This window comes from Cucurbita pepo, chromosome LG02 (genome assembly GCF_002806865.2).
Source record: "Cucurbita pepo subsp. pepo cultivar mu-cu-16 chromosome LG02, ASM280686v2, whole genome shotgun sequence".
In the NCBI taxonomy this organism is placed as follows: Eukaryota; Viridiplantae; Streptophyta; class Magnoliopsida; order Cucurbitales; family Cucurbitaceae; genus Cucurbita; species Cucurbita pepo.
In genome coordinates this window covers 3,319,143-3,344,716 of record NC_036639.1, presented here as the reverse complement: position 1 = coordinate 3,344,716, position 25,574 = coordinate 3,319,143, and the positions used below count along the sequence as shown (strand labels likewise).

The 25,574-nt window shown below is 35.4% G+C and overlaps 3 protein-coding genes across 6 annotated transcripts; 2 read left to right on the top strand and 1 right to left on the bottom strand.

Moving 5' to 3' along the window:
* Positions 1-2,288: 2,288 nt before the first annotated feature.
* LOC111789314 (protein CELLULOSE SYNTHASE INTERACTIVE 3-like) lies at positions 2,289-11,095 on the top strand. 2 transcript variants are annotated; one of them, XM_023670039.1, is made up of 8 exons: positions 2,289-2,413; positions 2,590-2,887; positions 3,255-3,350; positions 3,556-6,613; positions 7,057-9,601; positions 9,686-10,140; positions 10,218-10,334; positions 10,530-11,095. In XM_023670039.1, exons 3-8 carry the CDS (start codon positions 3,292-3,294, stop codon positions 10,692-10,694), a joined length of 6,399 nt encoding a protein of 2,132 aa, XP_023525807.1. In that variant the 5' UTR covers positions 2,289-2,413; positions 2,590-2,887; positions 3,255-3,291; the 3' UTR covers positions 10,695-11,095. The 2 variants fall into 2 exon arrangements, with proteins under 2 accessions (XP_023525807.1, XP_023525806.1); XM_023670038.1 differs by having other exon boundaries at positions 7,054-9,601.
* Positions 11,096-13,416: 2,321 nt separating this feature from the next.
* Positions 13,417-15,601, top strand: LOC111789312 (dnaJ homolog subfamily B member 5-like). The gene is made up of 3 exons (XM_023670037.1): positions 13,417-13,648; positions 13,916-14,364; positions 15,087-15,601. The coding sequence occupies exons 1-3, from the start codon at positions 13,469-13,471 to the stop codon at positions 15,535-15,537; spliced, it is 1,080 nt and encodes a 359-aa protein (XP_023525805.1). The 5' UTR covers positions 13,417-13,468; the 3' UTR covers positions 15,538-15,601.
* A 1,106-nt stretch (positions 15,602-16,707) lies between these two features.
* Positions 16,708-23,231, bottom strand: LOC111789311 (aldehyde dehydrogenase family 3 member H1-like). 3 transcript variants are annotated; one of them, XM_023670034.1, is made up of 11 exons: positions 22,928-23,017; positions 21,437-21,975; positions 20,061-20,129; positions 19,883-19,979; positions 19,564-19,770; positions 18,848-18,963; positions 18,625-18,729; positions 18,366-18,538; positions 18,181-18,271; positions 17,343-17,492; positions 16,708-17,132 (listed from the first exon to the last, which is right to left on the bottom strand). In XM_023670034.1, the coding sequence occupies exons 2-11, from the start codon at positions 21,680-21,682 to the stop codon at positions 16,899-16,901; spliced, it is 1,488 nt and encodes a 495-aa protein (XP_023525802.1). In that variant the 5' UTR covers positions 21,683-21,975; positions 22,928-23,017; the 3' UTR covers positions 16,708-16,898. The 3 variants fall into 3 exon arrangements, with proteins under 3 accessions (XP_023525802.1, XP_023525803.1, XP_023525804.1); XM_023670035.1 differs by lacking the exon at positions 22,928-23,017 and adding an exon at positions 22,577-22,762; XM_023670036.1 differs by lacking the exon at positions 21,437-21,975 and having other exon boundaries at positions 22,928-23,231.
* Between the last annotated feature and the right edge of the window lie 2,343 nt (positions 23,232-25,574).

The window sequence follows — 25,574 nt, the reverse complement described above, 5'->3', positions numbered from 1 at the left end:
TCTTTTGTAGGGTCAATTCCATGGGGTCAAAAGTAATTTAATAGGGAATAAATTTATGCAGATGGATAGTTGTCCAACATTGACACGTGTGCAAGATTCTCAAAGATCCAACACACACTCAGTTCAATTATCAAAAAAAAAAAAAAAAAAAAAAAAAACAATCTCTGTCATGTTTTTTTTTAATTAATTCTTTTTTAAATCCTTAATTTTACAGTTTTGATGGACAAAATTCACACAAAATTTTAATATCAATATTTATTATCCAATATATTTAAATTTGAGATATTTAATATTCATATTACACTTTTTTTTTCAATTATTACATATTAATTATGTTGTCTAACCATAATTAGAGATGTAATCAAACTTTAATGAAATCATTAAATAATTAATAATTTATGTCAGTAAATTTATTTAAACCTAATTAATTACTGAATAATCTTTATATTATTTATTTAAAGAAGAGCGATTCTGAAGATAAGATGACTATATATATATATATTTACATCGTATCTCTTCAGGGCCCACTGAATCTAAGCCACATGGGCGGTTCTTATCGATGATTTATCTATTTTTCCATCTCTTAATTATTTATTTTATTGCCACAAATTTTGTTTTTTATGACCATTTTTATTTTTATTTTTATTCAATTAAATATTAAAAGGTTTATTTTTAGTGGATAGGGTTTTATTTTAATTTATTATATAAAAATATTCTAAAATTCTCTTTATTTTTTTTATTTAATTTAAAATGTTTACCGACGAATGTATTTAATAAATATTTTGTAAAAAGTCAAAACATCGATGCGATGTTGATTTGACAAAAGTATTTGTAATTAAAATATTATTTAGTTTTTTCTTACAATTTTTTTAAATTAAACTTATACAAATTATTTATACTCTTAATTTTTGTATTATTTAATTTTTAATTAATTCCAATTGCACTTTTTAAATGTTATTAATAAATTTGTATAAATTATAATATTTTTGTACATCACTCTTATAAAGGACGAACAAAATATGAGACGTATGCATTTAAAATTAAAATAAATTTTTTTAAATAATATGATTTACTGATCGTCTAAAATAATTAACCTCCAATATTTTTTACTGTCTCGAGTCTTTACGGACAGTGATAAGTAATAAAAATATAAAAGAATTATGAAAAGTTTAAAATTAACGTATTTTTCATTTGGACGTGACTCTCGATATTTTATTTAAATAATGAGATATTTTTATGAGAAATAATTAGGATCAAAATAATATTTTTTTATTGGTCAAATATAAATAATTGATATAATTTATTGGTCAAATGGGCAATTAATATTATATTATTGTATGGTAGACACGCAAGGCTAATAATGCAAGCACCCTTTTATAATATTCTATATTTTCATTATTATTATTTATTTATTTTATTCAAAAATTTAATATTTTCTTCCTCTTTAATTACTTAAAATATATATTAAAAAATTAATTTATATCTAGAAAAATTCTTAATTAATATTTGTCCGTCCATTTTATAATTATATCAATTAAACTCGTAAACAATTGACAATTTTTAAATAAAATATCCTATGCATGAATAATTTTAGAATCAGTGCGTAATAATTTAAAAGTTTAATTAACAAGTGACGTTTTAAAATTTTATGTATAAAAAAAATGTGAGTTAATATATTTTTAAAAGGTCAGACAATTTCTATTTCTTGTTTATATTTTATGTTTTTGTTTTTATCGTGATAAAATTAAATTTAAATATTATAATATTTTTAACGAGAGAAATGTAATAGGTAGCCGATCTATAATAATTTATTTTTTTTATGATTGGAGGATATTTTTGAAACACTAATAAAAATTAGCTGATTTCTCGAGATATTTTTTGATTTTTTTTTTAAAGTTCAAAACAATTATTGAATTTTTTTTTTATAAAAAAATTAAGGTTATTTTTATTTAATTTAAAATATAAAATTTTAGGATAAAAAAAAAATTGTAAAAAAAAAAAAAAAAAAATTGGTAATAATGCCCAATAATGTGTAGTTTCATAATGCCTTATAAAATGATGATTTTTCTTACCAAAGGCTCCAACCTATAATATAATGCATCATATTATATTATAATATATAGTTTTATTTTATATTATANTCGCTTTTCCTCTTCCAACTGATTCCCAATCACCCGCGCTTTTATGACAATTTTTTTTATTCATTTATTTATTTTTATTATTATTATTTTCACTAATTAAAAAATTATATTAAAAAAGAAAAAAAGAAAAAAAAAAAAAAACTGCACACATGGAGGAGTGGAAGCGAAAAGACTAAGACTTAGAGACTGCCTTCATTCTCTCTGACTGCGGTTTTTCTGATTCAGCTTCTTCACAAATAAGCGGATTCCCAGTTCATCATCCCCAAATTCAGGTACATTTTCAATTCCCCCTTTCCTTTTCCACTTTGAAAATGGCGATTTTCTTGCCCTAGATTCTGTGACGCTACTTCTGATCCGATCTCCGTACTTTATTTTATTCAATTTTTTTAATTCAAATTAAAAATCTCTAGTTGTTATCTCAATTTCTTCTTTCTTTGGTTGTTTTAAGGAATTGAACTACTGAGATTGCGAGATCTTTTGCTGATTCTGCTTTGATCTGCTTGTTGCGGCTGCTGTTTTTCAACTGGGATTCTTTCTGGTGTTTGGTTTGTAAGGGAGAGATCGAACTTCAGTGCGGTTGCTTCGATTTTTTATTTGGCAACGAAATTGCTTCTTTCGCTATTTGAAGATGGAATTGAATTCGGTAGTGCGGTAGTTGAGATTTGATGCTTCTGGCTCGGGAGAAGCGGCCTCCGACGCGTGGTGGAAGGGGGAAGTTTTTGGGCATCTGCTTATTCGATTACTTGGTTCGTGTTAGTTAACTTGATTTTCTTGGAACTCTGTTCTGTTAATTTTTTTTTTTATTGCTATTGAGCTGAAGTTCTGTTTGTAATGTCTATATCGTTTAGTTACGGATCTGAACTTATCGATGCTCAAGATTGTTAAGCATGGCTATCGAAGAGTATTTTTGTAGCTTTCAACATTTCTGGATTTCAATTTGATCTTTAATCATGTGTGCATGCATGCCTTATGATATTTGTATGAATGTTTGAGTTATTTCTGGTGGGTATTTGTAATTTAAACTCGTTTACGAGTTTATGACTGCTTTTGTAACTGGTTCTGTAAAAAGAAATTGATTTTTGGAGTTTTGAGGATTTATGCTTCAACTTGCAGGGGAGAAGGGTGAAAGCTGAGGCAGTGAATTCATGAAATGTCGAAGTCCCCTGCCATAGAACATGAGTCCCTATCACCTTCTACTTCTAGCCCTCGGTAAGTTCGGTTTCTTTATCCTTTATGTGTGTGTGTTTGTAGTTGCTCTTATTAATGGAAAGCATGGCGAACTGTGTAAAAGTAATTTCCTCAACTGTAGGTAAGTGCCAATTAATTATCGACTCTAGGTAAAATATATCTTGTTCTTGTTAAAATGAAAGTTATCGTTATAAGATACTGAGCATGGATAAATTCCAATTAGCAGGGAAAATAATGGAGCAGGAACGATGGATGATCCAGAAACTACAATGGCAACAGTTGCTCAGCTTATTGAGCAACTTCATGCAAGCATGTCTTCCTCACACGAGAAAGACCTTGTTACAGCACGTCTTCTGGGAATTGCTAGAACACAAAAGGATGCTAGAACACTCATTGGTTCTCATTCTCAAGCCATGCCTTTGTTCATCAATGTCCTCAGAAGTGGGTCTTCTGTTGCAAAAGTTAATGTTGCTAGAATTTTAAGTGTTCTATGCAAAGATGACGAACTTCGCTTGAAAGTGCTTCTTGGTGGGTGCATCCCACCATTGCTCTCACTCTTGAAATCTGAATCGATTGAGGCTAGTAAGGCAGCAGCTGAGGCAATCTATGAAGTTTCTTCAAATGGACTTTTGAATGACCGCGTTGGTATGAAGATATTTGTCACAGAAGGTGTTGTACCCACCTTATGGGACCAACTAAATCCAAACAATAGGCAAGACAAAGTTGTAGAGGGATTCATTACTGGATCTTTGAGAAATCTTTGCAGAGACAAGGATGGTTATTGGAAAGCAACACTTGAGGCTGGAGGATTGGATATCATCGTCGATCTTCTTTCTTCTGACAGTGCTGCAGTTCAGTCAAATGCAGCTTCTCTTCTAGCACGCCTGATGTTGGCCTTCAGTGATAGCGTAGCTAAGGTTATAGAATCTGGAGCTGTGAAGGCTTTGCTTGGGCTTATAAGTAAGAAAAATGATATTTATGTCCGTGCAAGTGCTGCTGATGCTCTGGAGGCTCTCTCATCGAAGTCAACTGGGGCCAAAAAAGCAATTGTGGACGAGGAAGGTATTCCAGTACTTATCAGGGCAATAGTTGCCCCTTCTAAAGAGTGTATGCAGGGTAAGCATGGCCAGTCTCTGCAGGAGCATGCAACACGAGCATTGGCCAATCTTTGTGGTGGGATGTCTGCGTTAGTACTCTATCTTGGAGAACTTTCACAGTCCCCTCACCTTTATGCACCAGTTGCTGATATAGTCGGAGCACTTGCATACACTCTAATGGTTTTTGAGAAGTCATGTGATGAGGAACCCTTTAATGCTACCAAGATAGAAGATATTCTTGTGATGCTACTAAAGCCTCACGATAATAAGTTAGTTCAGGAGCGTGTCCTTGAAGCTATGGCTTGTCTATATGGTAATATATATTTCTCAAAATGTCTAAATCACGCAGAAACAAAAAAGGTGCTTATTGGACTTGTAACCACTGCTGCTCCTGATGTGCAAGAGTACCTAATACCATCTCTGACTAGCTTATGCTGCAGTGGGGTTGGCATCTGGGAAGCCATTGGGAAGAGAGAAGGAGTTCAGTTACTTATATCATTACTGGGGTTATCAAGTGAGCAACATCAAGAATATGCTGTTCAGTTGCTGGAAATCTTGACTGACCAGGTAGATGACAGCAAGTGGGCTATCACTGCTGCTGGTGGAATTCCTCCATTGGTTCAGTTATTAGAGACAGGCTCCCACAAGGCAAGGGAGGATGCAGCACATATTCTATGGAATTTGTGCTGCCATAGTGAAGATATTCGAGCCTGTGTTGAAAGTGCAGGTGCCATCCCAGCGTTTTTGTGGCTCTTAAAAAGTGGTGGATCAAGGGGCCAGGAAGCCTCAGCCATGGCACTTACAAAACTTGTCCAAACTGCTGATTCTGCTACTATAAATCAGCTATTAGCTATGCTCTTAGGAGATTCTCCAAAAGAAAAGGCTAATATAATTCAAGTTTTAGGTCACGTGCTTACTATGGCATCATATGAGGATTTTGTACATAGAGATTCTGCAGCTAGTAAAGGACTGAGAACACTTGTTCAAGTTCTTAACTCATCAAATGAAGAAACTCAGGCCCATGCTGCTTCTGTTCTAGCAGACTTATTTAGCACAAGGCAAGATATTTCCGATAGTCTTGCAACTGACGAGATTGTACATCCTTGCATGAAGCTCTTGGCCAGCAATACTCACGTTGCCACTCAATCAGCTCGGGCACTGGCTGCCCTCTCCCGGCCCAGCAAGACAAAAGCAATGAATAAGGTGTGCCATATTGCAGAAGGGGACGTCAAGCTTCTGATTAAGTTGGCTAAAACATCTTCTGTTGATGCTGCTGAAACTGCAGTTGCTGCCCTGGCCAATCTTCTGTCTGATCCTCAAATAGCTGCTGAAGCTCTGGCAGAAGATGTTATCTCAGCTCTAACGAGAGTTCTGGGAGAAGGAACTCCAATCGGTAAGAAGAGTGCAGCTCAAGCCCTTCATCAATTGTTGATTCATTTTCCACTTGGTGATGTGGTGGCAAACGAAACTCAGTGTCGTTTCATTGTCCTTGCTCTAGTTGACTTCTTAAGGTCTATGGATATGGATGGGAATAATGTTGCGGATGCTTTAGAAGTAATTTCACTCTTAGTTAGGACCAAGCTTGGAGCTAGCTTGGCTTATACACCATGGTCTGCCCTTGCTGAGGTTCCTTCAAGCTTGGAACCACTTGTATACTGTCTTGCTGAGGGACCATCTCCACTGCAGGACAAGGTGATAGAAATTTTATCAAGACTATGTGGAGACCAACCTGTTATTTTAGGCGATTTGTTAGTTGCAAGATCAAAATCACTTGATTCTCTTGCCAGTAAAATAATAACCTCTTCAAGTCCAGAAGTAAAATCAGGAGGGGCTGCGTTACTCATTTGTGCAATGAAGGAGCACAAACAGCAGTCAGTGGAAGCTCTTGACTCGTTCGGATGTCTTAAACCGCTTATATATGCTTTAGTGGGTTTGATCAAGCAAAATTCTACTTGTTCCTCTTTAGACTTTGAAGTTAGAACCCCTAGAAGTTTTACGAAACGAACTACTTTCCTAGGAGATAGGTTTGATGCCCCTGACCCAGGCACAGTTATGGGAGGTACTATTGCCCTCTGGTTGTTGTCAATAATTGCTTCTTTTAGTGTGGAGAACAAGGTAGCTGTTCTGGAAGCTGGAGGAACTGAGGCCGTGTCTGACAAGCTTGCTAGCTATACTTCTAATTCACAGGCAAGTCATTTGTTAACTTAAATTGTCCAGTCCCCTTAAAAATTATTATTCATTCAAACTGAAGTTCTTATTATTGCTGCCGTTGCTATCCAAATCTGTGAAAGTATGCTCTTATGTAATGAAAATATTTTAGTGTTCCTTTTTCCTCTTTCCTGGAAGAACTGATTTGATACTAATGGAATGTATATCCTGCCGGCATTTACATCAAATCTAAGCTTCTTAGCTCTTTTAAACCAAAAGTGTCATTCTCAAGGAGATGCCTTTCCTTGTATTCTCTTTCCATTCGATCGAGTAAGAATAACAACCCAAAATGAACATCTTTTAAACAAAATTATCATTGCTAGGGTATGCAGTGGTGCACATACTTGCATGAAGTGTCTAGCTGCTATACTTTTGTCTTAAATGGGATTCTTATAATTTTGACACGGGAATTATTGTAGCAGGCAGAATTGGAGGACATGGAGGGTATATGGGTCAGTTCTCTGCTTCTCGCTATCTTGTTCCAAGATGCAGATGTTGCCTCGTCCCCTGATGTCATGAGCATTATACCTTCACTAGCCTTTCTTGCAAGATCTGAGGAAGTGAATGATAAATTCTTTGCTGCGCAGGCAATGGCAAGTCTTGTCTGTAACGGTAGCAAAGGAGTAAATCTTGCCATTGCAAATTCTGGTGCAATTGTTGGGTTAATTTCTCTAATTGGGTTTGTGGAGTCGGATATGCCAAACCTTGTTGCTTTGGCGGATGAGTTTTCTTTGACACGTAAACCAGATCAAGTTGTTCTCGAGCATCTATTTGAAATTGAAGATGTTAGAACTGGGTCAACTGCACGCAAAACTATACCTCTTCTTGTGGATCTTTTGAGACCATTACCAGAAAGACCTGGTGCTCCTCCTGTTGCTGTTCAGCTATTGATTCGTATTGCTGATGGAAGTGACGCAAATAAATTAACGATGGCTGAAGCTGGAGCTGTAGATGCTTTGACAAAGTACCTGTCTTTGAGTCCTCAAGACTCAACAGAAGCCATAATATCTGATCTATTGAGAATTTTATTTAGCAATCCCGAACTTATTCGTTATGAGGCATCGGCCAGTTCCTTGAATCAACTTATAGCTGTCCTACGTCTTGGGTCAAGAAATGCAAGATTCAGCGCTGCAAGGGCCCTTTTTGAACTTTTTGATTGTGAGAACATCAGAGATTCTGAGCTAGCCAAGCAGGCTTTCCATCCACTAGTTGACATGCTCAATGCCACAACAGAAAGTGAGCAAGGTGCTGCTCTTGCTGCATTAATTAGACTGACTTCAGGACATTCTTCAAAAGCCGATATATTGAATGACATGGATGGAGTCCCGCTTGACAGTTTATGCAAAATTTTAACTTCGTCGTCATCCTTGGAGCTGAAGACGAATGCTGCAGAACTATGTTTTATACTGTTTGGTAATATTAAAGTAAGAATAAATCCAATTGTTTCTGAATGCATACAGCCACTCATAATGCTTATGCAGTCAGATTCAGGTGCAGCAGTAGAGTCCGGGGTATGTGCACTTGAAAGATTGTTGGATGATGAGCAACAAGTAGAGCTCACTTTACCCTATGACATTGTGGACCTCCTTGTTAGTTTGGTCTCTGGAACGAATTATAGATTGATCGAAGCAAGCATATGCTCTCTGATAAAGTTGGGAAAAGATCGAACTCAACTCAAAATGGATATGGTTAAGGTGGGGATCATCGATAACTGCCTCGATTTACTTCCAGAGGCACCTAGTTCATTATGCTCCTCAGTGGCGGAACTGTTTCGCATTTTAACAAACAGTAACGCAATTGCTCGGAGTTCAGATGCAGCAAAAATCGTGGAACCTCTTTTCTTGGTTTTGCTTCGTCCAGATTTTAATTTGTGGGGGCAGCACAGTGCCTTACAAGCTCTTGTAAATATTTTGGAGAAGCCACAAAGTCTTCTGACTCTAAAACTTACTCCGAGCCAAGTTATCGAGCCTCTGATTTCCTTTCTTGAATCCCCATCCCGTGCTGTCCAGCAGCTTGGCACAGAGTTATTATCTCATCTCCTTGCACAAGAGCATTTCCAGCAAGATATTACAACTAAAAATGCAGTTGTGCCACTCGTACAGCTTGCTGGGATTGGAATATTGAATCTACAGCAAACAGCTATAAGGGCATTGGAAAAGATATCCACTAGCTGGCCCAAGTCTGTTGCGGATGCTGGAGGTATTTTCGAGCTTTCGAAGGTTATTATACAAGAGGACCCTCAGCCTCCTCATGCTCTTTGGGAATCAGCCTCCACGGTCTTGTCGAATGTTTTGCGATTCAATGCTAAGTACTATTTTAAAGTTCCTGTAGTTGTTCTCGTGAAAATGTTGCATTCGACCGTGGAGAGCACTATCACGGTGGCCCTCAGTGCTTTAGTTAATCATGAAGCTAACAATACATTAAGTGCCGAACAAATGGCGGAAGCTGGTGCTATAGATGCATTGGTGGACCTTCTAAGATCTCATCAATGTGAAGAAGCATCGGGAAGATTACTCGAAACTTTATTTAATAATGTCCGGGTGCGAGAGATGAAGGTTTCGAAGTATGCAATAGCACCCTTATCACAGTATTTATTAGATCCACAGACCCGATCACAGCCCGGCAAGCTTCTCGCAACATTAGCCTTGGGAGATCTGTCACAGCACGCGGGACATGCAAGAGCCAGTGATTCGGTTTCTGCCTGTCGAGCATTGATAAGCTTGCTTGAAGATGAGGCAACAGAAGAAATGAAAATGGTAGCTATTTGTGCTTTGCAAAACTTTGTCATGCACAGTAGAACAAATAGGCGAGCAGTTGCTGAAGCAGGTGGAATATTGGTCGTTCAGGAGCTTCTTTTGTCTCCAAGTCCAGAAATTTCTATCCAGTCTGCATTGCTGATAAAGTTCTTGTTTTCGAATCACACCTTACAGGAATATGTATCAAATGAGCTCATTAGATCTTTGACAGGTATGCCTGGAACTGTGAAATCTCTTTATTTTCCCTTTGGTTTCTAATATTGAAAATGAGTTGCATTGTATGTTTGTTATGCAGCTGCACTAGAGAGGGAATTGTGGTCGACAGCAACAATCAGTGAGGAGGTCTTAAGAACCTTGAATGTGATATTCACCAACTTTCCGAAACTCCATATTTCCGAAGCAGCTACTCTTTCCATACCTCATCTAATCGGAGCTCTGACATCGGGTAACGAGGCAGCTCAGGAAACTGTTTTGGATACTTTATGTTTGCTAAAGCATTCCTGGTCGACCATGCCAATCGACATAGCAAAGTCTCAAGCTATGATTGCAGCTGAGGCCATTCCTATACTGCAAATGCTCATGAAAACCTGCCCTCCTAGTTTTCATGACAGAGCAGATAGCCTTTTGCATTGCTTACCAGGTTGTCTGACTGTTATTATTAAGCGTGGGAACAACCTTAAACAGACAATGGGGAGTACAAATGCTTTCTGTCGACTGTCTATCGGGAACGGCCCTCCTCGACAAACGAAGGTACGTAAGCTATGATTGGACTCACTCTCTTCTGGTTCGTGGGGATTCGGCTAAAGTTATTTTCTGGGCATGGTCAGGTTGTTAGCCACAGTACATCTCCTGAATGGAAAGAAGGATTTACTTGGGCATTTGATGTGCCTCCAAAGGGGCAAAAGCTGCACATCATCTGCAAAAGCAAAAGCACTTTTGGCAAGGTAACTATCCCTGCCATAGTAGTATTAGATCAGAATTATTTCATCAAAATGTTTTTTCAAACGGATACCGCTTCCCGTGTTCGGCTATAGTGACAACCCCTGAATCTCGTGTCGGCTATGATCAGCCGTGTTCGGCTATACCACTTCTCCCTTTCATTACCTTTGTTCTAAATTGAGAATGTTGGTCCTTTGCAGTCTACTCTAGGAAGAGTAACGATCCAAATCGACAAAGTTGTAACCGAGGGATTGTACAATGGATTATTCAGTCTAAATCACGATGGAGACAAAGATGGCTCTTCTCGGACACTTGAAATCGAAATCATTTGGTCAAACAGAATATCAGATGAAGAATTACAATGAATGATGAATGGAGAGTTGGAAAACAAAGCTCCGAAGCTATCCAAACACTGCTTAACGGAACTCAGAGGTAAGTTTGCTTGTAATTATTCATATCATATGAAAGTTTCAATTTTGTAGCATGCAAAAAGAAAAAGAAAAGGGAAAAAAAAGTGTAAATTAAAATTTCTAAAATCTCCTGAGAATAATATGTGTGGAGGAGGAGGGAGGGGGATTCCCACGATGAAAGGGAAGTCTAAGAAGAGTAAGAGGGTACTTGAGTTTTGTTGTACAGGGTTTAGTCTATAGAAAGAAGAATGCTACTATTACAAAGAAACTACATGTGAAAATATGGTTTCAGCTTTGCACGAAGGTGCAGCAGCTTTGTCAATCAATCAATCATACATCTTAATTGTTAGCTACTAGTCTATTGTTGCTGCTGCTGCTGCATTTTCTTGTTTATTTCTTTTAGTTTTTGGGTTCTACTTGGTTGAGGAGAAGGTTTGAAATGTCGATGTCGACGGAAATGTCGAGCCCTCAATTTTATGAAAAATATCGATAAAATGTTGATGTTGAGATTTGTGCAGAGTGTACTTGTTGCTCCGCTATCTATCTGAATAATTGACTGAAAGAGGACTTCCCGGTTTGCTACCCTTAGTATATAAGGGGCTTTAGCCTAGAATAGAAGGAAGTCCCAGAATGAAAATGACAAAGCATAGGTTTCAACGAGTGTCAAGTACTTCCCGATCAGTCTCACTAGCGCAGCGGATTGCTCTTTCTTTAGTCTTTAGTTAGGACTGCCATTGAAGATGGATTAATCCAGGCCTAATGGTTGACAACATTCAACGTTTCAAGGTCATGCTAAGAGCTCCTTTTCTTAGATAATAAGTGAGACTTTGAATGAAAGTTGAAAGGGAGTCTTGTTCTTGATTCAAGCTTTTCTCTCTCTTGATATGACCTGAATTCCTTCATATTTCTTTATTGATTCATCTCTCGAGGTTCAGACATCTTCTCTAGCCATCACTTCAATGAGAGAAGTTGATGTGTAACAATCCAAACGCACTTCTAGTAAATATTATCTTTTTTGTGCTTTAGTTATAAAGCGCGTCTGCTAGAAGAGGTTTTCACATCCTTATAAGCAATGTTTCGTTCCCTTTTCAACCGATGTGAGATCTCACAATCTATTTCCCTTGGGGCTGAGTGTCCCCGTTGGCGCACCACTTGATTTCTGGCTCTGATACCATTTGTAACAGCTCAAGCCCACTGCGAGCATATTGTCATCTTTGGGCTTTCTTTCTAGGCTTCGGGCTTTCTTTCTAAACTTCTCCTCAAGGTTTTAAAATGTGTCGGTTAGGGAAAGACTTCTTCTTAAAACCTGTGTCTACTGAAGAGAAGTTTCGGAGATGACAATATTTGTTAACGGTGGGCTTGGACCGTTACACGTAGTACCTAAAAATGATATCAAACATACAAATTCAATCAACTATCCAAAGCTTTAAGAAGCAATCATCAATATCAAAAGTTCTGATTTCTCAAAGCTCACTAACCCTCCTACAATACAATGTATAATATCGGCATCCACGTCCACGTCCACGACGTCCTAGAAGATGGAACAACGTCTCCTACATTGGTTAAAGGAGTCATCGGCGACGGCGAACCACCATTTTGCTGATCATATCCACAACTGCAGACAAGAAAACGAGATTAAAGAAACAATGGTACCAAGTTTTGTGGAAGCATGTAGCCAAAATAATTACGGTTGCCTGCCCAAACCAAAAGAAACTGGTATTTATTATTTAATACACACCCAAACCCCAAATTGGGAGCTAAGAACGTTGACCAATTCAAGTTTCAAAATTATTATTTTATTATTATTTGACTAATAACAAAGTTGACTTAGTCATTTCAACCTACAACGATTAAACTTGGGTTCCAATCTTCAATATTATAAAATATTATAGAAGATAAAAATAATGCATTATATTAAAATTTAGTTAATTTCTCTAAGGTTACATTTTCTTATACGTTTGATTTGTTCTATGTTTATATTAGTCTTTAATTATTATAAAACGATGACTATTAAACATTATAAACTAATAACATCAAAGTCGTAACTAAAAGTTACCATCACCAGCACCACCGGGATCGTTGGAGTGGACTCTAGCAGCGGTGGTGGTGGTCGTCGAAAGAACTAACTGCCAGAGGTGGGTTGTGACGGTGGATAACCATCGTCATAGAAAAAATGAACGCGAGCTATAAGGGTATTTTAGTCCATTTAAAATATTAGCGTATTAATTAATTTAAATTATTAGATTTGTTTTAGGAATATTTTTCTCACCAAAAAAAATATTCCAACATTATTATTATTTTTTCATTTTTGTTTATTTTCCTTAAAATCTATTTTTAATTCTAAATTATGAAGAAAAAAAAACACAAAATTATTAAAAATAAAATATATGTATATAGTATAATGATGTTATATTTATTTATTTACTAAAAATAAATATTAATGTGGCTTAGAAGGATAAGTTTATATTATAGTGATATAAAATAATTAATTATAATTATAATTATTGGGATAAATCCAATTAGATAGCTTAAAGAAGAGAAAGGGTGCCACGTCATTAATTGATTAACAGAATAATCCCGAAATAAAAAGGAGTTTAATAAAAAAAATTAAAATAAAATAAAAAAAAAGAATTGGTTATTTGGGTAACCTTACAATTTTTTTGTGGACAGTCAAAAAGTTCTATTTTCTTTCTCTGTTTTCTCCATCTCTCGCTCTCTGTCTCTCATTCATGGTGGATCTTCCCCAAGTTCTTGGCGTCTCCTTTCGAAACTTCTGCAAATCCTACAAATCCTTCTTTAAAAAATGGCATTCTAAGGTCAAGAATTCCAAGAAGAATACCGATGTTGCTGATTCGAAGCACGACGGCTCGTCCGACGCCATTGATAACAACAACAATGGACCTTCTAAGGTACGTCCATTCCTCGATTACGTTTCTGTTTTAATCAGCCTTTGAATGTTTTAGGTTTTTTTTTATTTTTGTTAATGATTAAGCGTGTTTATGCGATCTTGAATTCGAATTCGTTGTGATTTCTTTTTTTTTTTTATTTTGTTCCGATTTTGTATTGTTTGATTGATTGATTGATCTGCGGATGATTTTGATCGAGCGTGTAAAACGACGAAGATGCCCTAATTTAAAGAAATTTGGCGTTTAATCGATAATAATCATTGTTTTCAGGATCGTGAAGAAATTAATAAGGAAGGACCGCGACAGATGACGAAGAAAGGCGGTTTGAGCTTTAGACATGGAAGCCGGAGTATGAGGGAGAACGATCCGAAGATTTCCAGGCATCGAAGCTATGATAGTTCTATGTTCAGGAATGCGAGTCGGAGAGGTCTAAATCCGCAGCCATCGTCATCGTCTCAGTTTCGGAGCGTAAGCAGGAGGAGCGCGGAATCGATGCCGTCTCGGTTAAACAGCGGGTTGAGCGTCGATTCGGCGTCGTCTTCTCCAATGCTGTCTAAAAGCGGTAGCCGGAGGAGCACGACGCCGATCATGTTCTCGAATTCCTCCGGTGTGCTGAAACCGCCGCCGATCGAGAAGCAGCTTGAATGCACTCTGGAGGAGCTCTGCTTTGGATGCATGAAGAAAATTAAGGTCACAAGAGACGTCATCTTGAACACAGGGTTCGTCCTCTCTGCTTCTTCATAAACCCTATTGCCCTTTCCCTTTCGGTTCATAACATCTTAATTTCTTTAGATTATTGATACATGATATTTCCATTCTGAATATTTTAAAAAATATTGTTCAATATTATTATACTTTTAATTAACAAAAAAAAAAAAAAAAAAATGATGATTAGTTATATTGAGGATTGTCAGGATAGAGTCCTACATTGGCTAATTTAGGGAATGATCATGGACTTATAACCAGGATTACCATCTTTATTAGTACGAGACCTTTTGGGAAAACCCAAAGCAAAGTCATGAGAACTTATGCTTATATGCGTGATTCCTAATATGGTATCAGAGTCATGCCCTTAAATTAGCAATGTCAAGCCTCGAAGGTGTAGTCAAAAGTGACTAAAGCGTCGAACAAAGTGTGTACTTTGTTCGAGGGCTCCATAGGCCTCAGAGGAGGATTATTGGGTTGGAGTATCTTCATTGGTATGAGGCCTTTTGGGGAAGCTCAAAGCAAAGCCATAAGAGGTTATGTCCAAAGTGGACCATACCATACTATTGTGGAGATCCGTGATTCCTAACAAGTTATAAGAGCTTATGCTATTGTGGAGATCTATGGTTCCTGACAAGTTATATGTCTGATTACAATTATTCAATGGTTTCTACGAATTAATTTGTCATACTGTCGTAGCTTCTAAAAGTAGAGATATTTCATTGTTGATTGACAGGCAAGCAATAGAGGAAGAGGAAACGGTAACAATAAGAGTGAAGCCAGGGTGGACGAAGGGGACAAAGATAACATTTGAAGGAATGGGGAATGAAAGGCCAGGTAGTTATCCAGCTGACGTATCGTTCGTGATAGTTGAGAAACAACACTTATATTTCAAAAGAGAAGGGGACGATTTGAAGCTAACGGTGGAAATTCCTTTGTTGAAAGCCCTAACTGGTTGCACCATTTCAATACCTTTGTTGGGAGGAGATGTAATGAGCCTCAGGACACATGACGTCATTTGGCATGGTTGTGTGAAGATCATTAAAGGTCAAGGTATGCCAAAACTTAAAGAGGAGGCAAATAGAGGCAACTTGAAAGTAAAGTTTTTAACCGAGTTTCCAACTGAATTAACTGACCAACAAAGATCCGACGTATGTCGGATTTTGGAAGGTTCTACCTATTCTTAGTTTAGAAAATTAGTAGATTTAGAATTGTACTATAGTTTGTTTGTAATTTATGTTTTGGTTTTTGAGTGAAAAAGAAAAGAAAAAAAGAAAAAAAAAATCAAACCATCATTTTGTTTTGTTTTTAATTATTGTGTTGGTAGAAGAGTCTTAAGGAAGGACTTATATTATTGGAACTATTGTTAAAAAGCTTAAATATCGCAATNTTTTTGATAAACAAACAAAAAAATGCATTCAAAATACTTTTATATATATATGCAAAATAGAAAATACCATAGAAATTGATGGGAAATTTTCAGGGTTTATTTCATGAATTTATGTTTTCAAATCTAAAAACTAAGGGTAGGATTTTTTTTTTTTTTTTTTTTTTTTTTTTTTTTTTTTTTTTTTTTNTATAGGAGGTGTCAATAGAATCTTCAAATATCGAACAAAAAACTCCAAAGGATTTGGATAAAGGAGTTGAAGCTCCTGCAGTAAAAAATGACTAAGCCAAAATAAAAAGGAGTCGAGCCTCGGTTAAGGGGAGGCGTATTTTGTTTGAGGGGAGGTGTTGCTCGCTAATTTAGGGAATAATCATGGATTTATAATCAAGAAATACTGTTTGAGTTTATGATCATGAAATACTATCTCCATAATTAAAGAATACTGTCTGAATATGTTGATAAAAGTCTCGCTAATTTAGGGAATAATCATGGAATAATCATGGATTTATAATCAAGAAATACTGTTAATCATGGATTTATAATCAAGAAATACTGTTTGAGTTTATGATCATGAAATATTTGAGTTTATGATCATGAAATACTATCTCCATAATTAAAGAATACTGTCTGAATACTATCTCAATTGGGATGAGACTTTTTAGGAAGCCCAGAGCAAGGTCACTATACTACAGCTTATTCTATTATATTTTTTAATTAAAAATGTTCTATTATATTTTTTAATTAAAAATGTTGGTTAGAATTCCCTTTATGCTTTTTCTTTAAAATATATATATATATATATGAAGCAAAAAAATTAATCTTAGTGGATTGAAAATAAAAATAGAGAAAATATATATTGCAATTCTTATTAATGAACAAGAAACCATAATTAGAATTGGTATATATATATATATATATATATATATTAAACAAAATTGGGGTAAGGCAAGAAAATGGTAGGATTTAGAAATGGAAAACAAAAGAAAACTTAACTTTAATTTCCCAAAGTGTTTTTTTTAGAGTTTGCATAAACAACAATAAACTAACCTTCCCTATCTTAACCTTGTTGACTTTCATAGATCATAGTAATATATATAACTTATTAAGATCCTAACTCCACACAACGAAAAAAAAAAAAGCTTAAGAGCAAAGAAGATGTGCCTATGACCACCCAAAAAGAGCACGAATGAGACCCCATATGTCACCTCCAAGAAGAGCCTTGAGAATTCTTAGCTTTCCCTTCGTGTACGGCGGGTATCTCATCGGTGCATCGCCTGCGAAGCTTCGATAAAGAACAGCCTTCTTATGGCTAAATGCATCAAATGAGAACTTCCCATGGTAAGATCCCATTCCACTGTCCCCAACTCCTCCAAATGGTAGTGTGCTAACTGTCAGCTGCACATATATATGATCATACGTTGAATCTTTGGTTTTAAGCCAACAATCATGGAAGAATTTCACCCATTGACAACAAAAGTAATCATAAAAAGATCTTCCTAGATAAGAACTCTAAACTTCAAGTCAACAGCGTTGCCAATATCTTTAAAAGAAATTGCAACAATCAAGTTCTAGTATGAATTATGAACCAAAGAAAAGAATTCTTACATGTAAGGTGGTGTCATTGATGGCCACACCCCCTGCAGAGATGCAAGCTACGAACTGGTCCTTGAGCCTCTTGTTGTTGGTAAATAAATATGCTGCAAGTGGCTTTGTGCCCGAGTTCACTACTTCGAAGCTATCCTCCACTTTGTCGACCTGCTCCAGCCAAAATAAAAAACCGGAAGAAGATTGTATTGTTCATCATCCATTATAATTCTCCACACAAAAAAAGCAACTTCCTAATATTGGCAGTTTCAGTCAATCATATGCCGGAATATTTATATAATTAAATTATTCTTTTATACTATTATTGACGAACAAAAAAAATACTTGAAGAGCAGATTTCACCTTTGAGAGGAATTAATAAATTTAAGGCATTCGAAAAAAAGCATCTATTCTTCCAAAAGTTAGAATATTACTCTAAACCCCAAATAAAAGTTTTATAACTATTCTTTTAGTAAAATTTTGTTAGAATATTGGATGAAAAATAATATAGGATGATATGGAATGACATGATAGTAACTAGGATGCTTGTGTGGATAAGTCTGGAAGAATAACATGTAAAAACATTGATCGTCCAACATTCCGATGGTTTTTCTAGGTAAAGGTAGTTTTGAAACATTTAAGAATACAACAACTAAAGAATAATAAATAAATAATTAAGTCAATGATATTTGTTAGAGGGAATTTTTTTTTTTAATTTGGCCTAAAAGAATTTGGTCCAAAGCAAAAGAAATTTACGGTGTATCCTTATTTTACCCGATCAAAACAAAAATATTAAAACATGAGAATTTGGTCCAAAGCAAAAAAAAAATATTAAAAATATTAAGTTTGTTGGTTTTACCGTGAGAATAGGAAGCAAGGGACCGAAGATCTCCTCCGTCATAATCAGAGAGTCTCGAGGGACATCCAATAAGAGGGTCGGAGTAATCTGTCTGCATCATGAAAACAGTACCGCTCCTTAGCAGCTAATATTTATTAACTGATAAACGAACAAAAAAAAACAGGCCAGTGATGAATGTAACATACAATTTGGCTTTGTCCCTTTCACCTCCATGCACAATCTTGCCAGAAACCTTATCATCATCTAAGAGCTTTGACAAGCGAGCAAAGTGGTTAGCATTCACAATGCGAGATAAATCTTTAGTTTCCATAGGGTTCTTTCCATAAAATCTCTCCAGTTCTTGTTTCAGAGTCTCCACCTAGAGATATGAACATGAATTTGAAGATAACCAAATTTAGCAAGTGCAATAAACCAAACTTTATTTGCGTAAGAAACGGAACTTACCAATTTTGGAGCAAATTCTTTCGTAGTTATGATATAATCAGGAGCAATGCATGCTTGCCCATTGTTGCAACCCCACTTACCAGCAATAATCCGCCTACACGCGACCTTTGACAAGCAGATATATTTTAGTTTGTATAAGATGCTAGCAACTAAGACATGGTAGCATTCGTAGCTAATTGAACTCCAAACGTAATGATGATATGAGGGGGAGAGGAAATTGTACTTGTAAATTGATTTGTGTATCAACTACTACTGGAGATTTTCCTCCAAGCTCCAAAACAACTGGTGTGAGGTGCTTGGCAGCAGCTGCCATCACTATACGCCCCACTCTTCCACTGCCTGCAAGTTTAGAAGCCACGGACTTAAGAAAGAGCTAATTTGACCACAAGGAAATAAGAGAAAAGTTCATAAACATTGCCTACCATCACCACATATTATTAGAAATTCCTAAAGATAAGAAAGAGCTATTTTTATAAACATTGCCTACCATCACCACATATTATTAGAAATTCCTAAAGATAGATGTGACAGGCAAGTTATTTCAACACCTGGAAGCGAAATATGAATAACTTATTACAGGAAATTTTCCGAATAAAGGAACTACTACAAGTTCATCCATATCAACTGGGGCCAATATGCCATTTTTCATCTTACTATCAAAGTCACCCATCTGCCTATCTATCTTGATTTCCTACCAAAAGAAGAAGAAAAAGAAGAGAGAGAGAGAGAGCTATTAAAGTCGCTTGATCCTCCAATTACTCAAGTCTCAAACTAGAGGCTTATTGGCCTTCCATTGAATTTATCATACCTTCCTGGGTTCAATATGACATACGGGATGAATCCAAAAGAAGTTTTACGTACATAATAGATCGTAGACAATATGATCATACCCGATGTTAACAAACATGCCCTGTTATTTTCAAGCTAAAGGGAACAAACCTGTGTAAAATATTTTGTCCCATTTTTGCTCCAGCAAAGCAGAAGTTTCGGAAGTAGCACCCTCAATAACTTTTATAGCAGAAGTATCCAAATATTTCCCTAAAAGTTTTGCCATTAAAGATGATGTTGCTGGGGAAATTTCTGATGGCTTTAGAACCACAGCATTACCAGCTGCTATTGCTCCAACAACTGGATCAAGAGATAATACTGGGAAATGTGGACATAGTCAGTGCATATAATTTCAATATTTAAGATAGTTTTGAGGCTGCAAATGATTTTCAATTATATATAAACAAAACACTTCTTGACACTGACGTACAGAATGGATAATTCCAAGCAGAAATGATCAGGACAACACCCAGAGGTTCTGGTACAATTGCAGCAGACGAAGGAAATGTGGTAATTGAAGTTTTAACCTGCAGTAGTAGAACATAATGTCATTCATGGTAAGGGAATGGTATGGAAACAAAAAATAGAAAGTTTGTAATACCAAATACCTTTTCTGGCGTCATCCAACGCCTGAGTTCTTTAAGTGCCAATTTACATGAATTTTTCAACAAAGCTATCTGCATAACAAACCACACAAAGGGGAAGAGAACTTCAAGTGATCTGAAAAAAAATGGGCTGAAAGAAGCTTCATGGAATAATAAACTGAAACAGGGGAAAGAGGTGGATCCTCCTCTCGTCAAAGTTTCAATATTCAATAATTCATGACCTTTCAAGTCTCTATAAAAATTAAAGGAAATCTGAAACTAGTTGAAGTGTGTAACACCCAAATTTAATTAAATCAATAAGGAAATTATATAAAGAATTAAATTTTTTTTTTTAAATCGAGCTTGAATCGTGGCCTAACAATGAGCGATTTACCTCGAGATTTTGATAGTTTCATTGGAAAAAATTTCCAATGAACTACACAACCGAAACAATCTTCTATCCCTTGTAGAAACACTCCTTGAATAAAGCACAACCCTCCTAGTTATGCATAATAAGTAAAACAAATCTCTTTGCTTTCCCTTCTAAATGTTGCAAAAACATGATTTTCAGATGAAGCTGTTCGCCATTTTGTTTATGAGAAACAAAAGGCCCTTTGCCAAATTATAACAAATCGAGTGTCCATACAGAAACATGTAATCCTAGAAGGATTTGATGTAAGCTTGTCATCTGAAAAACCACTTCAATTCGAAGTATAACATGATCCACTTTTTACTGTTACCACCCATGTATCAGTAATACAGAGAAGAAAATTTTCGGGCGAACGAAGAATATTGTCTCCATTATTTTCATAGCTCGAAGATTTCGGAGTACTGGTTCTTTCTGCGGGAGGGAAGAAGGGAAATAGAGAAGACAACCAGAAAGGAAGGAATGTGGTATTAAAAACCAAATCATTGGAATGGACATAAATATAGAGTTCTACTTGACTAGAAACAAGAAAGGTCATCGAGCCTAGTAAATGAGAAATTCTAAGTTTGAAATCTGGTTGAAGCATTGGACTGAGCATCAATAAATACCTTCCATTAATGGCATCAGTAAGTTAACTTCAATGCTCAGTGGTCCCACACACAAACTGCAACTGTGAGAACATGTATTTGGTGAGTGTGAGGGAGTTCGACAGGAGGAGAAAGGCAACAGGAATTCGAAGGATTGGACATTTAGACAAACAGGTGTTGTTCGTTAATTCAACCACCAGAAAGTACCACAGATAACAGAACGGAACATTTATGAACAGGATTAAACGCAAGATTCACAAATCTAACGAGACTCCGATAACAAAAATCATTGGCGGTAACGAGAAAACGCTAAAAAAAGAACAGTCTAAACACGAGAAACGACAGATCATCAGAACAGTGAAGAAGTCGAGTTTAAGAACAAAGACCTCATGAATAATGGCTTCCATCACAGGCTTGGATAGGTCAGAGCGAAGCGCATCGCAGATATCTTCCTCGTGGACAACGCTAAGCTTCAAGAGACTCTCAAGCTGCGAAACTCTCCACTTATAGCACCGAGTCTTTCCGGAGGCAAAACTTTCTCTCAACTCCTTCACCTGCATCGACGCGTCATACACCTCCGCCTCCGCCTCCGCCTTCGTCTCCGTCTCCGTATCCGTATCCGTATCCGACATTGCGAATCGCCGCCAAAGAGAGAGGATTCGCAGGAAAGGAATGGAGATTCAAGTGATCCTTGGATGAGAGAATGAATTATCGGAGTGATATCAGGAAGCACGCAAATCGTTAAGATCGAGGTGCCATCTTCTCACTTTCTGCATAGCTCCGCAGTTCTACGACACAGCCATTGATCATCCTCCATTCTCCATTCGCGATGCCACCGAGAATATCGTGTACTTCACGCGCTTAATAATGGAGCGTTTCCGGCTTTATTCTCAGACTTGCCGCCCGATTGTCCGTTTCTCTTCCGCTTTTGTATATATTATTAATTTAATTAATATAATAATTCCTAAATTTTAAATTTAATAGTTTAATAATTATATAATAAATAAAATATTTTGTCATTAATTAATTATTTCTTTTTCATGACAACTATATTTACGTACATCTTCCAAAAAAATTTGAAATTTCAACCCTAATTTAATAAAAGAAAATTATTTATAAATTATAATATATTGCAAATAAGCAAAATAATTAAAATTAGTTCATGCTCACTCGAGTTACGTTGGGTTCGAGAAAATCTTTTGGACCAACTCAAAATTAAAGTTTGAGTTGGTTGACCCGAACACAATAGAGTTCACAATTCAACCCAATACTCTAATTTTTTTATTCGGCTAGATTGAATTGTTGGGTTATTTTTATTAAATATCAAACCGTTACAAATTATAATGCATCACTAATATCAGCAACAGACGTAAGATATTCTCAAATTTTATAATATTTTTAATAATATAATTGGGTTTAACTCTATTTTTCCGTTAATCGAGTCAACCCAACCAATAAAAATGTCATCACGCTAGCTAATCCAAATTTTCTTATCACAATTGTACTTTTGATGGCAGTGGACTTACGATTATGCGGCATCCACTTCTCACCAACAAGTGAGTTAAGCTTATTCGTTAATGCGTCGGCCTACGTCCAAGCAACGTATGCTCGAGCCATAAGCTTATTCGTTAATGCGTCGGCCTATGTCCAAGCAACGTATGCTCGAGCCTATGACTCCGGTTCAAGAAGAAAGTTTTAGAAAAGCAGGAAAAAATCTAATCCAATCCAACCAGTCAGGATTTTAAAGATTTTAGCAATAAATAGTTATTTAAATATCAAATTTTAAAATTAAAAATTGAAATAAAATCTTAACATTCTTCAAATTAATAATAATAATAATAAAATAAATAAATAAAAAAAAGAAAAGGCGGACGAACCTCATGAGCGAAGGCTTCGAATTCGGGTTTGGAAAAATCGGAATGAACCGTATCGATCATCTCTTTCTGGTTTTCATCCACCAATTTCAACAGATTCTTCACTTGCTCCACTCTCCATTCGTACCTTCTCGTTTTGCCGGAATTATAGCACTCCCTCACCTCCGCCACCACTCTCTCCGCCGCTTCGCAATCGAAAACCGCTCTCTCCTCCGCCATCGCCGGAACCTTGATAAGAAACAGAGAGCAAAAGAGAGGCTGAAGATTTACTGGACTTTTCTGATCTGCGTTCTCCACCGAAGAGAGGTTATATCGATTCGAGAAAGAACGAAGACAAAATACGAAAGATGCCAAAATTAAATTAAATTTTAAAATAAAAAATAAAAATCTCAACTTATCGCTTAAATTTTATCCCATAATTTATTTTATTCAATTTCCCTTTTATTGTTTGATTTTTTAAAATAAAAAACAATTATTGGTTCTTGTGGGTCCCACTTTACTATATTTTTAACTTCAGCGTTTTATTTAATTTTTTTCTAAAATCTTATGTATAATTAATTATTAAATATTCGATTGTTGAGCTTTCGTGATCGCAATAAGTAAGCCAATTCATCTCGACTTAGATGGCTCGAGAAACTACTAAAAGCAACTATAAGTTTAAAAAACTATTAAATATATAAATTAATATGAAAAATCATAACTTTAATTTTTAAATATATATATATATATATATATATTTATTTATTTATTTATTTTAAAAGATAAATAATAACCCAAACATTATTTTAAAATGGTTTTTTTTTTGGGTTAATTATATCAACTTTATATTATTTTAATAGACTAATTAAGAAAACAATGTTATTAATTAATTAATAATCAAATAAATATTTAATTGAATAATTAATAGTGTGTATTGAAAAATGAATATATGTATTGAAAAAACGTGTATAATTAATTTGAATTATTGAGAGATAAATTTTTCTTCTAGCTTAGTCTAATTAATACTAATTAACTTATTAAATACGTTTTTAGATATTATCGACTAATTAATTAATATTAGTGATAAATAAGTAATTATATTTATTTAATAATTTTTTATTTGCAAGATTTAATTAATACTTTAATATATTGTTATTGGTCTATTATAATTAAAAATAATCGATAAAGTTGGGGGTTAGAATGCAAATTCGATAAAGTTGAGGTCTGAAAAATAAATTGAAGAAGTTTAGGGCCACAAGAACAAATATGTTTGGTGTAACGAACTCTACCTGTAAATATTATGTTCCACCAATCTATGGTTCCTTGTTGCAATTGCATTGCTTAAGCCATATGATTCTTACCCATCTTTGACTTTTTTTTTTTTTTTTTTTTTTTTTTTTTNATTCAAAACTATATTTCTAGTTGACTTTTTGTTTGACATTTTAGTTGAGTATTCGAGGCATAAGAGCACCTCTACGACACACGAGCTTTCAAGAGCCCGAGTCAGATTTAAATAATTTTTTATGTACAGACAAAAGTACTAGGGTCGAATTCTTGCTTTTGTGTCACGGAAATAGCTATAAATAGTTTCCCAAAATCTTGACTTTTTGAGAAAGTCAAAACTACTTTGAATAATGAGAAAGCTCGTTGGTTGAAATGTGGACGTGATGAAAAGTTGTCATTTGAGATTTAAGTCAAACAAGCATGTCAGTTCCCACTAACATGTTTATTCAGTACATGTTGTACGTGATCCCGAGCCCCTTTTGAGACTTACTGGCCAAAGACAATTTGTCTCATAATATACTATAGTGCGATACGACTAGTTGTTAAATCTTTTTACTCGAGTTATATGCTATCAACGGTGTTGTTATCCCATATAATTTTAGGTTGCTCTCGGGTCAATTTTTCATTTAACAGTCTAACGAGTTATTATTGCAACAATAATTTAGAAATATATATAAATAAAACGGAGCGGAATTTAAAATTATATATTTTTTATAATTAAAGTTTTAAAATGATTAAAATTGACCGTTTTGTCCTTGTTTGTTTATGGGATGAACAATTGAAAAGGTGTATTATTGAAATTGAATGATAGAATATCTAAATATTGACAAAGTGGACAATACAAGAGATATCGATCACCTTCAAATTATCACTTCTATAATTTTACACGTTACCCCATTCTCCAATATCCAATAAATATTTTATTATTATTATATCGCTAAATTAATAAAATATTATTAAAAGTTTCAATATTATCTCGTTAATATTTTATTAAAAAAAATACCTAACGTTGTGCCCGTGAAGCCTATAGAGCCCTCAAACAATCTCCCCTTAATCGAGGTTTGACTCTTCTAATTTCGCTTTTGGTTTCTGCCCATATCAATGGAGACAGTGTGGGACTCCTCCGAACAATCCTCAATAGATAGGCTCTTATCGTTAAGAACGATCTAAGGTAAGCGCGAAAGTTCGTTCGGAAATCTAAAACCATAGATCAAAGGTATAAAAATAATTAAAATGAAAAAAAAAACAAAAAGTGAAAAAAATCCATATGTTGAGGTTTGGGTAGAAGCCCAACTTTTCCAACGGCCCAAAAGGAATCCATTGTTGAAGCCCATAAATGCTGGCCCAATTACGGAGCTACGGGCCTCCGGCCCAAAAGAATTAATTT

Coding starts and splice junctions, on each gene's coding strand:
- LOC111789311 (XM_023670034.1), bottom strand. CDS start 21,682: ATGTCGGATACGGATACGGATACGGAGACGGAGACGAAGGCGGAGGCG. Junction 20,130..21,436: donor TGGAAGCCATTATTCATGAG/GTCTTTGTTCTT, acceptor TTTGTTATGCAG/ATAGCTTTGTTGAAAAATTC. Junction 17,133..17,342: donor TCAATGACACCACCTTACAT/GTAAGAATTCTT, acceptor ATATATGTGCAG/CTGACAGTTAGCACACTACC.
- LOC111789312 (XM_023670037.1), top strand. CDS start 13,469: ATGGTGGATCTTCCCCAAGTTCTTGGCGTCTCCTTTCGAAACTTCTGC. Junction 13,649..13,915: donor ACAACAATGGACCTTCTAAG/GTACGTCCATTC, acceptor CATTGTTTTCAG/GATCGTGAAGAAATTAATAA. Junction 14,365..15,086: donor GACGTCATCTTGAACACAGG/GTTCGTCCTCTC, acceptor GTTGATTGACAG/GCAAGCAATAGAGGAAGAGG.
- LOC111789314 (XM_023670038.1), top strand. CDS start 3,292: ATGTCGAAGTCCCCTGCCATAGAACATGAGTCCCTATCACCTTCTACT. Junction 3,351..3,555: donor CCTTCTACTTCTAGCCCTCG/GTAAGTTCGGTT, acceptor TCCAATTAGCAG/GGAAAATAATGGAGCAGGAA. Junction 10,335..10,529: donor GCAAAAGCACTTTTGGCAAG/GTAACTATCCCT, acceptor GGTCCTTTGCAG/TCTACTCTAGGAAGAGTAAC.